Below are 15,245 nucleotides of genomic sequence, written 5' to 3' on the forward strand. Positions count from 1 at the left end.
TCAAGCAAAGAACAGAGTCTCAAACATCTTTTTAAAGAAAGATGGTTTCTCATAAGCTTATTTGCAAAGCCTACAAATTAAGCAAATGTAGCTAATTTGGCAGGGCATTTTTTTCACATGGAAATGAAGGTGACGAATTCAGATTGCTCCTCAATTTTATTTAAACTAAACTTTACACAGCAAAAAACTAGACTAGTTAAATTCATGGTAAATTTTTCACTTTGATCCTATTTTGCATCAAATTAAGCAACCCCCATTAAACGAAACTCTATCATGCAAATTTGATCAAAAGTCAAATCTTTTACCTGCAACTTAAATTACTGTAATCACCATAACTTGTGCCTTCAGATTTGTGTTTGGTAACTTTGGTGTTTAGTGAAGTAATCTTTTTAGCTTGTGTAGTTGAACTAATCATTAATATTAAGCATATAATTTTAATTAGTCATTCATTAGCTTAATCATTTATTCTGAATCACATTGCACCAGTTGGTGGGGTGGAGGTTGGGTATCACACACTATGGTCGATTTAAGTGATTACAAGTGAGTGCTAATATCTTCGAGTGTAATGCCATTTATATTGTAATTGAGATGCATGCACACATTTTTTATTTCTTATCTCCTACAACAATATACTTGTGTGTATTCATATTGTATAGTTAAATGTTAAATCATTAACTTCCAAGTATTTGGTTGTGAGGGTGTATTTAGTAGGGTGGAATTTTGAAAGAAGTTCAGGGGGGGTGGCGCCCCCGACCCCCCCCCCCCCCCCCCCCCCCAACCCTCTTTATATGCCTTCATGCTAACAATAAATATTAGCACAAAGAAAAACATTTAAGCAAAGAACAGAGAATCAAACATCATTTGAACGGAACAAATGAACTGGAAGTGGGGAAAGGTTGGGGGTGCCCAAACACTTAGCTTTTCAAAAGCGCATACACCAAGCCAACAGATTAAACAGATGTGGCAGATTTGGCAGCATTAGGTTTCCAGGGAATGAAAAGGGTGAAGCATTTGGAATGCTCCTTAATTTAATTTAAACCAAATGTTAAACTGAATAAAATATCAAAGTATCAAACTAGTAACAATCCAAGTAAAACTTTTAATTTGTGTTGCTTGTCGTAACTCTTTGGTAGTGCGGCCCAGCGTAAGTCCCTTGGGTTCACGGGTTCGATCCCGTTTGAGTGTATCTGTCTTGCAGTGCGGGATCGAGTGATTAGGCATGTGACGGTGGCAGGAGGATCATACCATAGCCTACGACCATTCAAAAAAAAGTAAAACTTTTACTTTAATGCTATTTTGGATCAAAAGAAACCAATAATATGTAATAACCATTTTTTTAGAAATCAGAGAAAATTTTTGGCAACTTAAATTGTACCTCTATTTTCGCAACTCTCGGATATCAATCGAAACAATTTTATAAAATTCTACACGAAAAATTGATCAATTTCATATAAAGCATCATATGTTAATTATGAATAGATCGAGACAAATAAAAAGTTGAAGTTATAAGTTTAATTAATCTAATTAAATATAATTAAATTATTAATCTTGCATGGTTATTGTTCCCACCAACATTACCCCATGTGTTATAACTTCGGATGGCGTTGAATGAGGGAAATCCAAATTCCTTAGCTTACGAACCCTCACTCCTCAATTTCGTCGCACATCTCTCCTATCCTCTACCTCGCTTCTATCATGTGATTCTCTTTCCTTGTCCTTTCCGTGTGGTAGAAGCAGTAGGGAGCTGTGACCCTTGTTGCAGTGCAAGGGCCACAAACTAGCAGGGAAGCGAGTGGCACAGAGGAAGCCGCTAGATGCAATTTAGGGCTCCAGTACAATTTTTGTAAGTGTGAATATGGGACAATTTCTGTGAGTGTGAATCATTATTTTACGTTATTTGAGATATTCATTTTCTTCTTCATTTTAAGTTTTGACTTATTTTCCATGCCTTCCTTTCTGGTAGCCGTCGGAGAAGCCGATTTTGTGTCGGAAGCGTCGACCTTTGAGAGCTTCCAAATGAATTCTAGCCTGATATCAACGCAAGAGAAGTGTGGTTGAGCGTGATAGAAAATAAATTTGGCAGCTTTGGGGAAGGATTGGTCGTCGAGAAAGTCGTTAAAGGTATGTTTTGGCAAATCAATGATCTTGTAAGCTAAATTATCTAATGAACTAATATATTATAAATTCCTCATTCGTTTAAGATTTCTCAATGAGCATTTAATCATAGGTTCCCTACAAATAAGAATAATAAGAAACTCTATCATAAAAAAAAACAACTAACCCCAATACACCCGCACAAAAAAAAAAAAAGTCTAGAATGAATGAGGAAAGATATTAAATGTCACAAGTAAAAGTACATGAAATGGAAACAGATAGAACACAAGTAATCCCATGATTAAGCATTCTATGATAACTTCTCAGGAAACAAGATTATTAGACAGCTCTGAAAGAAGAAACAAAGTTATTGATAACATTAGACCATATCTTCATCATTTATATAGTTGACCGTATGCATTAGTTTCTTTTAAAATCGCATGTTGCTGTGAGAAGTTCTTAACAAAAATCAAGGTTGGCAAGACTGTTGAGAGATTTCCAAATTAATCACAGCAACAAAAAGTACCCTCAATGGGCATTTAGTCATAGGTTCCCTACAAATAAGAATGATGTGACAGAAGAAACAGAGTTACTGAGAACAAATATGTTATACCATCAACTTCATATCTTCTAGAACTCATTCAGCAAAGCATTACAGAGCTTACCAATAAGATTTAAACGTGTTCTCAAATCAGAATACCTGTTCTGAGGTAGCATTGAGCTGCAGGGCGAGTTCCTGAATATTTCCTTCTCTCTCCAAAAGCTCTTTGTCTTCTTCCACCAGCAATGGTTTCGTCCCTACCCAATCGTTCGTCATGGACTGCTTCAACTCTTTGAACATCCTCAACAAATCCCTTCCACCCCTCGCCGGCTGCACCACCTCCTGTGGTGCCCCGCTCCCGCGCACTCCATCCCCAAATAACTGCCCCGGGAGTCGCACCGCCCCGTCAAGCACCCTCGAAGCCATGTCCGTCGTTGGCGTTAATGGCAGCTTCCCCTGCGCTTGGAGAAAAACCCTAAGCTCCTCACTGCGCCCAACGACCGGATGCGCCGCAAGGCGCTGAAAGTACTTCTCCAAAGCATCCCTCCGCTGTTCCACAAAATCTTGCCTCTGCATCACCTGACTCTCAACCACGTTCTTATCGGGGCGGATGGGGATGAAGAAGCCGCGGTAGGATTCGGCCAGACGATCACCCAGCGTGACCACGTCGCGGAATCGGCGTCGTACGACGTATGGGGCTGCAGCCCCGCGTACGCGTGTGGTTATGAGATACGTTATGTAGGCGCCGCCACCAGGAACAAGTGAGGTCGCTGAATCGCTCTCCTTCTGGGGGTCAGTGACAGTGATCTCCAAATAATCAGAGGTGGAGGCGCGGCCGGATCTTGCAGAAACCGTCTCGTTTCTCGAAGTAGAATCTCCGCCATTCTGTGGCTCGACCGGCCGGAAAACCACATCCGCGTATGAAGGGGGGTCGACGAAGGAGGATGGAGAAGAGAAAGATGAGGAAGATGGAGTAAGGAATAGATCGCCACTAACGGCGCTGCGGTAGATAGAGGGGGACGATAAAGAAGGTGAGAGGGGAAGGGAAGCCCTGACATCGGCAGAGAGCGAGGAATCGGAGCCGGAGGTGGTCTCCGGCCCCATCATTGCTGTAGTGTAGATCGGAGGCGGAGGAGGCTGCGAGTAATCGGAGCGATGGGGTAATGGTAGAGCTGGAGTGCAGCGAAGAGGAGAGCGCTGATCTTTGCTCGTTTTCCGCAGATGAAGTCCCTTCAGAAAACGGAATGGATCCAAGGATGAGAACTAGCAGATTCAAGATATAAAAAAAAATAAAATAAAATAAAAAGTTGAAGAAGATTTACATAAATGCCACTTAATACTTATGTATTTATATATGTCAAAACTAATTGCAATATTTAGGATTGTCAAAATACTTCTTTTTTCAGAACAGGTCATGTTTTACTCGTTAAGAAGCTCATATTCGATTAATTAGCTAAGTTATCAAACGGAACAAGAACATTTTTTTTTGTGTTCCATATATGAATCAGCCGAAGAGTGTGTGTGTGTGTGTGTGTGTGTTTGTGTGTGTGTGTGTGTGTGTGTGTGTGTGTGTGTGTGTGTTAATGTATATATAATTGATGAGTAGTTAATATAGAATAAAAATATATTGAATTATATTTAAATAATTTTTTAATATAAATAATAAGATTTAAATCTTGTCACGACCCTTAATATCATATGATTGAGTGATTAGGATTGTGAGAATAACTCTTTCTTCGCGAACAACTCGTGTTCGGCTCGCTAAGTAAACGAGTCAAACACAAACACAATTTTTTTTTTGTTCGAACCATAAATCAGCTGAACACAAACACTGGTATTTTTTAACTATCCAAGTGAGAATAACTCTTTCTTCGCGAACAACTCGTGTTTGACTCGCTAAGTAAACGAGTCGAACACAAACACAATTTTTTTTTTTCGAACCATAAATCAGCTGAACACAAAGACTGGTATTTTTTAACTATCCAGACATGAGTCGAGCTCTGGCTCGCTCGAGTTCGGCTCGTTGACACCCTTGTCAACATTGACTATTACCAATGTATGAAAAATACAAAAAATATGTATTTTTTTTAAATATTGAAATAATTTTATTTCTTTTGTGATATTAATGATTCATGTGATATAAATATAAAATTAAAGTTTAGATGATTAATATGTTAATACATAAAAATTGGGTGGCATGTATTCAAATTTCTCAATGTAATAGATAAAAATATGACTTTTAAATTCATATTTATTAAATACTTAAACGTTAATATCTTGAGTTAAAAATGGTTAGAATAAAGTTTTCAAAATATAGAGTTTGCATGTATTATTTATGGAGTCATATTAAAAAATATCATAATTTTTAAGGAAAAAAGAGCGACTTGACGCAATAGTTTTTAAACTAATCCACAGCTTCATGCATAAATGCTCAATATTTCGCACAAATGAGTGAAATATTAAGGTGCGTTTGAGGCGGCTTCTGCGTTTCAGGACCTGAAATGTGGCCCGCGGGCGGGCCGTGGGCCTCGACCCGCGGCATGCGTTTAGTGTAAAAACACAAACGTGGTTCCGAATAAGCTGGCGAAATGCGCGAACCAAACGGTACTGCGACATTTTGAAAACGCCGCCCGCACTTATAAGTTACCCCAAACGGGCCCTCAATGTTTGCATGAAGTTAGGCCGCCCACACTTATAAGTTGCCCCAAACGGACCCTCAATGTTTGCATGAAGTTTTAAATCATATCAATACGAACAATATGTTGAAATCCTTCTTCAACTCATATATTTAAGAAGCTAGGAAAAAATCTATTGTAGATTTAGTAAATATGATTAGATGCATGCTAATACACAAGATTGTTAACTAAATAAATATAAGGAGCACTTTCAGGCAGTGTTGCTGTGGCGGTGCGGTTTCCCGCCAGAGTCATGCCGACTGAAAGATAAAATAGATTTGTTTGAGGGAGCATCAATCTTTTAAGACTTTGTAAGAGGCAGCATTGCGGCAGTGGTGCGGTGTCACGCTGAGAAAAACTATATTTTTTAACAAAATTACATTTTATTTATTTTTTTTTCAAAAAGTGACACTGATATTTTTTTAACCTGATATGACTAAGTGCACTGACTACTAGAAAAATTGCGATCTGACCATTTGAAAATAAAATAAACTTGTAATAATCCTTACAGTTTTATGAACAATAATTTCTTTTGCATCAGCTATTTCTTCTAACGGCTGTAACTGTCCCAAACAGACCCTGAGATTGCTTCTATATAAACAAAGTTAAAATGACACTTCAATCACACTACTGTAAACCAAATTGACGGGTTGGGTTTTCCTCCAACTGCCTAATGTCTTCCACCTGAAGTATGAATTAGTTTTTATCAAGTGGGAAAGATAAACAAAAGATGAGGACTTGCTATCTTGGTTTTCTAGTAAATTTTGATTTTGTTTAGGCTAGATATGCAAATACATAAGAACTCGGTGTTATATGTGTAAATCACTTAAATTCTATGATTGAGGTTTAGTTGTTACATATGTAAATACATAAAAAATGAGTGTTATGGATGTAAATCCTCCTTAAATTTATTAGATTATCTGTCTCCACTTTGGTATAATTGCAACAGTTGCCATTAATAGGGGAATTCATGCAAATATATACCAGTAGAAAGCTTCCCTATTTAAGTTTCTATTAAAAAAAATGTAAATTGGAATATTTTGCTGTATTTATTCGTAAAAAGTAATCTTTGTTGTATACTTTACTGTGCAGATGTAATAGTCGAGAAATTTATCCTTAGATATGATATGAAATATTTGGGCGGTATAAATGTAATAAGCAAAGTTTGGGAGGTCTGTTAAAAAGTGTGTTCCTGATGTGCAATACTTCCTGGAACACCGGTGTGGTTACTTTAATACTCTTACAAATGCTTCTTCAGAGGAAATGGTACCAGCTGCAAATAGGCCGGTAAATGAGTTGAGTCTGAGCGAGTTTAGGTTTGGTTTGTGTTTGGCTCATTCGAAATTGGCTCGTGTTTGAAATTGCTTTTGATCTGTGTGCTCATGTTCGGCTCAATTTACATATTTTTGTTCGTATTTGACTCAAAATTATCTCATTTAAATTGATTAAAAAAATAGATTTACGATGCTAGATTCGAACCTGCACCACTTTTGTGTACTGAAAGAGCAAAACACACACATATATATATATATTAGAAAGAATGGTCGGAGGCTATTAAACGAGCCCCCAATCACACTCGTGTGTCTAACTATTCTAGGACCGCCCTCATTACCGGCAAATTGGCCAGAGGGGTATTTGAACCCATGACTTGAGGAGACTTACGACTTTCAAAGAGGCTGCTCTACCAACAGTTCACTGCATATGGCATATATAATATCGAATACGATCGAACAAAGGGTAGTTCATGTTCGGGTCCTTCAAGCTTAAAAAATTTGTTGGTGCTCAATTCGTTTACTTATCGATTGATTCGAACACAAACTATTTAACAAATATAACAAGACTTTTTCATAAACAATGGACACAAACTATTTAACAAATATAACAAGACTTTTTCCATAAACAATGACATTTTTTTACAACCCTGGGAAGCATTTACTATTCTTGGCATACATAATTATGCTTTTAGACTGTAAGAGCTTTTGTGAAAAAGATAGGATGATGGAAAAACTGAAGGATAAGATTGGCATCTGAATTGCTTTTGCATTTCACCCCCCTGCAAAAAAGCACATGTTTTACCATATTTTTGCCAGACTTTTAGGATTTGTTTCATAAGTTCTCAAGTTTGCAAACTTGTGGGCTTCAAAACAAGAGGGGTGTTTTTTTGTTGTGTTTTTCGACATTTATAGTCATTACTATCTTATTGTATATTGTTGTATAATATATGTACAACATTGTATGATACTGTTATACACGAAGTCTGCATGCGTACGAATTCCGCACGTAATAATTTTTTAGTTGTTGAGGGTTGTTTTGCGGTGAAAATTAGTGGGGTGTCTATTATGACTGCTGAGAAATTATAGTAGTTAGATAAGCTTCATAATCAACCAACCCCTAGGACGAAAAATCCCATCAATTAGCTTCTATCTCTTGAACTATTTTATGCAAGTCTATCATGAAACTTTGTTTAATCATATAAAAAAGATGCCAAACCTTATTCAAAACTAGTAGAAAATATAATGCAGGGATCCACAAATTTTATTTGTAATGATATGTTTGGATGACTGTTTCTTTAAAATTCATGTTGGCATTAATATATCTGTGTGTGTGTGCGCGCGCGCGTGCGCCGCATAACTCGCTTGTTGGTTGACATCCACAATATATGACTCTTTAGGTCGGAGGTTCGAATCCCCTCTAACACAGTTGGCCTTAAAAAGGTAGTACTCGAATTTAGACACATTAGAGAAGATTGAAAACTCGTATAATAGCTTTTGTTATATATATATATATATATATATATATAACAATGTAATATTGTTTACAATGTACATATGGCTTTAAATATACTTTTAAATGAATAGAATATAAATTTTATTTATTTAAATATCCAATTTGGATCATTCTCTCTCCACTTGATGCTGGTGGGCCTCCATGAAAATTTGATTATCTTCAATTATGTTTAATGAATAATATATGAATACATTAATTATTTTTAAGAAGATTTACATACATACCACTTAATTTCTATGTATTTGCACATCTAACACCTAACTTTCAATTTTAACATAATGCCACCTTACAACCTATTAAAAATTGTATGTGATATGAAAGATTTCGGTGGTATAAATGTATAAAGGTAAAGTTTAGGTGTTAGATATGTAAAATAGATAGAAATTTGGTGGTATTTATGTAAATACCCTTTATTTTTTTCTTTGCATAAAATTCTTTTATTGTCATGTGGTAATGAGAGGTGCCTTCATCTACTTTGGTGGTTGAAGGTCATTCATGGAAGACTTCAACTTGTATGATCATGGCAAGCTTGTTTGCTATGAATTCATTTTATAGCCCATCCTCAAACCATTTCCATTATATTATATTTCCACCATTCATCACCATCTCTATGAGAATTTTTTTTTTTAAGGATTAAAAAGGATAGAAAAATCTCCTCAAAAAGTTTATAAATAGAGTTTATTTTCATATTTTATAGAGTTTTTAGGTTGGTGAGGATTTTATTTACAGGGTGTAAGACAATGATTATCATTGATGTACTGCATGAGAGCTTTGAATTAGCGTGGAAAATTTGTGTCGGATGTTGTGACTGATTTGCGGCGAAAGTAAATTTATTCTATTAGCTTTGGTATTTACGTATGAAAATTCTACAGAAAAAAGACGAAATTAACGGTGGAGTTGCCACACTTTTTTGCGTCGTATTTGAGTCAAATAAATCGACGCAAAAACTTCACTCAAAAGATTCGAAAAAAATCCGATCCAAAGTTGACGATAAAGCCGACGCAATTGACTTAAAAAACTCATCACGCGCCTTCCAATTCATTTTCTTCTTTACGCCCATCTCCTCTCCTTCCTCACGTGAAACCGAAACCCTCTCCTCCCTCTTGCTGTCGCTGGTCGACGCACCTCTTCGTCGCCAGTCACTGGTCCTCCCTCCGACCACCGAAATCCATCGCGATGCTAGCCGAACAGAAAAGGTAACATCGGTCATTTTTTTTCCTTTTTTAAAATTTGACATGTATGTAACATTTGAAGTTTAGGTGTTAGGAATGTATATGCATAAGATTATGTTTAGAGTAATGTAGATTTTAGCTTTTGCTTAAGACTTTAGGATTATATATATTTATCCACTTCTAGACAATCTTTTGGTGAGATAAATTGTTAGAGAAGGATAAAATGGTGAGAAATTGGAACTTCTATTGTATATGTTGTTATAAGTGGTAAATTTTCGTTCTACAATTAATAAACTTAACCTGAGATAAGATAGTTAACTGTACTAGTTACATTATGAAGTTACTAAAAGAAGTCGCAAGAGTCCAAAAATTATTGATGTCAATTACTAATTACTAATAAAAAAAAGCATGCCTTTAAACTTAAGTCACATCAAATTTTTTATTATGTAGGCCTACAAAAGCACTCTCCAAGTATATGAAAGTCCCCATTTAATGGGACTACCTACAAAAGCAACCCCCCAATGATATTTTAGAGTAAGCTTGTTTAAAGAGTCTAGCAATAGAGAAAAGATCTTAACTTTTAGTAAGGTGGTATGGAGACAAAAAATGGAGTTTTGGTGTTAGCTAGGTATGAATATACATAAGAGTTCAATGGAATGCATGTAAATATTGCCATTTAGGTCTTAGGTTTGTACATACATAATATTTGTGTCATAATATTCTAAGTTATATGCATAGGTAAGATTGTATGTAGGTATAAATTGAAGTTTAGGTGTTAGGTTTTTTTATTTTTATTTTAGACATAGCTATGATATGTTTTCTGTTTAGATTTTGTGCATTTCTTCTTTTACTTTTGTGTGCTGCTCCTGATTATTTATGTTATTAGTCCTACTACAGATGGCCACGAGTGGTGTTGGTGATCAATCATCTCAGCGGGTGAATGCAAGTAAGAAATTGATTATTCCATATTTATTATGACTCTTAATGTTTAAAATGATAATTAATAATTATTTTTTATTATGTCGGAGGAGTGTGAGCAGCTTTGGGAGAGGTGGTTGCCCTCTCAGAGCCCCAAAATTGCAAGCAGTAGTTGCAGCTAGCCAATCACTGTGCAGTTTAAGTGTGGTTTATGGACGCAGGCGATGGGGAAGAAGAAGGTCGAGATCTCTCGTACTTCTATGGGTGGCACGAGCTCGTCACACCTGAGTACTGCGGAGCCTGCCAGCCAGGTCACTGTTATGACTAAGGAGGTTCACCATCTACGTGAAGGCCAACAGATAATTAAGTAGGGTGTACCACGTCTGATAGAGATTATAGAAGAATGTTGGGGCAAGCAAATAAAGACTGTTGTAGTCGATGAGGATAAGGAGAGGAGGATGAGCAGAATGATTAGGAGTTCTTATGTATTTCTATATTGATTTGGGTGTAGGAACTTTTGATAATTTAGATAATTAATAATTATTTTTTATTATGTCGGAGGAGTATGAGCAGCTCTGGGAGAGACGGTTGACCTCTTAGAGCCTGAAAATTGCCAGTAGTAGTTGTAGTCAGTCAATCGCTGTGCAGTTTAAGGGCGAGTTATGGACGCAGGCGGCGGGGAAGAAGAAGGTCGAGATCTCTCGTGCTTCTGTGGGTGGCACAAGCTCGTCACACCTGAGTATTGCGTAGCTTGCCAACCAAGTCACTGTTATGACTAAGGAGGTTCACCATCTACATGAAGGCCAACAGAGAATTAAGTAGAGTATATAATGTCTGACGAAGATTATAGAAGATCGTTGAGACAAACAAACAGAGACTGTTATAATCGATGAGGATAAGGACAGGAGGATGAGCATTAAGATTAGGAGTTCTTATGTATTTCTATATTGATTAGGGTGTAGGAACTTTTGATAATTTAGATTTGTGACTGTAGCTTCTTTTTCAATATTTATATTTTTAAGAACTTTGAATTGTGATATGGCTAGAAATAATGTTGTTGTGATGTAGATTAATTGTTAATTTTGTTGTATTGAGGCATAGCTCTTGCTCTCACTTTTCTTATTTTCAGACATAGATGCTACTTGTGTCTTACCTTTAATGTATAGTTTTTTTCTGCTTATGATTATTTTTTTTTGCTAGTACTAATCTTTTTATTGTCATTAATTTGTTTGCAGATGGCCACAGGTGGTACAAATGGTCAACCACCTCATCGAGCCCGCATTCTCGTGACCCTTGAGACCACTTACCGTAACAGTAAGAGGAGGTTGTCTACTTATGCCGCTGCTTTCACTACTACTACACCTTGTGTGGCTCCTCCTCTCCCATCGACTGCTGCTACACCTTCAGTGGCACCTCCTCCCCCACTAACTGCTGTCATCCCTCCTGTGGCACCTACTCCCGCACCCAATGGTGCCCCATCTTTTATGATGTATGTTGTTTCCCTACACCTTCAGTGGCACCTCCTCCCCCACTAACTGTTGCCATCCCTCCTGTGGCACCTGCTCCCGCACCCAATGTTGCCCCATCTTTTATGATGTATGTTGTTTCTGCATCTACTCCCCCACCTGCTGCTGCACACTTATTGAGTGATGTGAAGAAAATGATCAAGTTGTGTTAAATCCAAAACTGTCAAGAAGGCACGCCTAAGGACTAGAACACTGAAGGGAGAGAGGGAGGGAGGGAGAGCAAAGAGAGCAATAACACAACATTGAATTGTAAATTTGCATAACTTTATTCATGAAATGGATTCACTATTTATTGAAATGGGGAGTTGTACAATTACATATTTTACCCCTAAAATATATAAGTACAACAGGAGTATTTTACTCTATACATAATTATGACATATGGGGCCTACAAACAACTTGTCGGACTGGCCTGGGTGGCTGCAAGGCTTGGCAGCCATTAAGCCGGGGAGCTTCAATAAGAGGATCGATGTTGATTGCTCTGGAACTGCAAGATGTCTTTAAAATTCATGCTGACACATTTTTAATATACACATTGCTTGCCATAATCTAAGGATCGAATGATACTCATCTCTCATTAATCACCGTTTTACTCATCATGGTAGCAATTTAAATACACTCCTAATAACTCAAATTTGATCCAATTGTTATTTGCATCTCCTAAGTGTCAATTTGAACAAAATAATTCTAAATTAGTGTATTAACAACTAAAAAAATTGAAAATTTACGTGCATACACGTAAACTTTTATGAATTTATATCACTCAAAATTTGACATTTACACTTATAACAAGTCAGTGTAATACATCTATGCATAAAAATATGTATTTTAATTTTAAAACTATAGTGATGATAGTATTCATTGATTCGAGGCTAAAAATTTGACCGGTGTGCACGTAAATATGAATGTTTAGGTGTTAAATATGTAAATATATGAGAAATCTGTGGCATGTGTGTAAATGCCCATAAAAAATTATATGTGAAATTTGAATAGGGTTAACCTTTCTGACCTTATTGTTATAATATCATAGAAATCAAAGTCTTGACACTCCAACTTGCAGCCAAGACAATTGACAATTGCATCATTTGTTTGGGCTTTTGAACAAAGCAGACATATTATACTTTTGGTGCAAAAAGTAGCCCAACTTTCTCATTATTACATATATATATATATATATATATATATATATATATATATATAAACAATAATATATATATATAAATTTTATAAAGAAGGAGAAGTCAATGCAATGAAGAGTAATAATAATAGGAACTTTTTATGGGAAAAAGTCCTATACATATTTTATATTTTGTTTTTTTATAGAATATTTAGTGCCAAACAATAATTTTAAGGGAAATATACATGCATACCACATAATTCCTATGTATTTAGTGTAGCCCTATAATTTACGTATGAAAATATATATTTCACTTTTTAAAAATTAATAATAGTAATAATTTTTTTACGAAAAAAATAAAAATTTGAGCGTTAAGATAGTAAATATGAAAGTTTAGATGCTAGATAAGAGACAAGAATAGTGTTGCAGGTTTGCAAAGGGAGAAAATATTACATGACTCCAGCAAAACTATATTAAGACTTCAATCACAATGTGCCACGTGTGTGGTCTGTTCCCATCATGTGTTAAATTATTTAATTTTTTGTATTCAGTAGGGCAAGATCGTACGCGTGGCACATTGTGATTGGAGTCTTGATGCAAAACATGTAATATTTTTTTTTCCCTAAATTAAATTTGTACAAAATTTAATCTCTAAATTTAAATGACAGCTTTCGAAATTTTTTATCAAATAATAAAAGAGTAATATTACGATCAAATTTGGATGACCTTAAAACTAAATTAAATTATATACCAATTGAAATATTTATTATAAAATATATAACAAAATAACAAATAATTAAATTTTTTTTTATTAAAAAACATATTTATTATTTTAAAATTTATCTATAAATTAGAATCGCAGAATTTCGTTTCATTTCTCTCTAATAAAAATATCATATACCAACTTTATAAAATAAATTTTTACATACATACCACTCAATTCCTATGCATTTACATGTCAAATACTTAAACTTTAATTTTTATCATGAAAGGATGTATTTCACATTTTAAAAATTATAGTAATAATATTTGTAGTGTGAAAAACAAAAATTATGTAGGATAAGTCCTAAAAGCGAAATACATAAAAATTGGATCCAAAATTGCAGAATGTGTCTGACAACATAGTGAGATTCATATCACCGACAACACATTTATATTCTATTTGGGGCAGCTGCAACTTATTAAAAAACAGTTGTGAAGCTGCTGAAAAATAATTTAATGTTGCAAAAAACTGCGATAACTATTATAATTTTTTTTTTTTTTGAGAAAAACAGACCGCATCTTGAAAGCTGCAAGCACACCTAGCTAAGACTGGTGCGAAAAACTGATTTCAACTACAACTTTTTTTAAAAATTGTCAAAATACAATTTATCCAAACAGACAACCGGACGTAATATTTCCTTCAACAAATTTAGTTCACAAACAATATTCTAACCCCATTGGGCGGTTGAGAAGCCCCCTCCCCACTTGCAAAAGAAAATTAAATATCATCTCAATCGGCCCCCCCCAAAGCCTTCCCCTTTCTTCCTCTCTATATATCAAACCCTTTACCTTTCCACAAAAAAAAACCCTAACCCTAACCCTACTCTCCGATTGCCCCTTCCTATGATCCATCGGCTAACTCTCACCACCCGCGTCCTCCCGGAAAAACCCTTAATGCCGGACTCCATCGCTCGCCACCACGAGCTCGCCGTCGGCCCCAACCAGTGCTCCTCCACCGCGGTTCAATCCATCGCCGCTCCGGTTCACTCCGTCTGGTCCGTCGTCCGCCGGTTCGATAAACCGCAAGCTTACAAACACTTCGTCAAGAGCTGCCAGGTGGTTGTCGGTAACGGCGACGTGGGTACTCTGCGGGAGGTCCACTTGGTTTCCGGCTTGCCGGCGGCGAACAGCACCGAGCTCCTCGAGATTCTCGATGATGAGAGCCACGTGATCAGCTTTCGCGTCGTGGGTGGGGAGCATCGGCTGGTGAACTACCGGTCGGTGACCACGCTGCACGCTGCTCCGGCGATCGCCGGCGTTGGGACTGTGGTGGTGGAATCTTATGTGGTGGACGTGCCGCCGGGCAATACCAGTGAGGATACCCGAGTCTTCGTTGATACTATTGTTAAGTGTAATCTCCGGTCGCTCGCACGAACTACTGAGAATCTCGTAAAGCGCGGCGCCGGCGGAGGCGGAGATGGTGGCGGTTTGGGTTCGCCGTGAAAAGTCTCTTGTGTTTTTATTTATCTGGGTTTGTTTATTTAATGAGTTTTCGCGCAAATAAAAGATGCTTTTACGAGTTGATGTTTGTATTTATTGTTTTTCTATGCGGGGATACGTGCAGAATATTTGTATGAGGAGAAGTGGATAAGAGGATAAAATTGTCAGAATTGTAAAAGATTTTTTTTTTAATAAATTGGGCAATTACATCTA

At 36.5% G+C, this 15,245-nt stretch overlaps 2 protein-coding genes across 2 annotated transcripts; one reads left to right on the forward strand and one right to left on the reverse strand.

Moving 5' to 3' along the window:
* Positions 1-2,770: 2,770 nt before the first annotated feature.
* Positions 2,771-5,251, reverse strand: LOC110018592 (sorting nexin 2A-like). Its single transcript, XM_020715949.1, has 2 exons — positions 5,132-5,251; positions 2,771-3,898 (listed from the first exon to the last, which is right to left on the reverse strand). The coding sequence occupies exons 1-2, from the start codon at positions 5,249-5,251 to the stop codon at positions 2,786-2,788; spliced, it is 1,233 nt and encodes a 410-aa protein (XP_020571608.1). The 3' UTR covers positions 2,771-2,785.
* A 9,022-nt stretch (positions 5,252-14,273) lies between these two features.
* On the forward strand, positions 14,274-15,245 carry LOC110030781 (abscisic acid receptor PYL4-like). The gene has a single exon (XM_020733697.1). The coding sequence runs from the start codon at positions 14,436-14,438 to the stop codon at positions 15,033-15,035; it is 600 nt and encodes a 199-aa protein (XP_020589356.1). The 5' UTR covers positions 14,274-14,435; the 3' UTR covers positions 15,036-15,245.

This window comes from Phalaenopsis equestris, unplaced genomic scaffold (assembly GCF_001263595.1).
Source record: "Phalaenopsis equestris unplaced genomic scaffold, ASM126359v1 Scaffold000002, whole genome shotgun sequence".
NCBI lineage: Eukaryota > Viridiplantae > Streptophyta > Magnoliopsida > Asparagales > Orchidaceae > Phalaenopsis > Phalaenopsis equestris.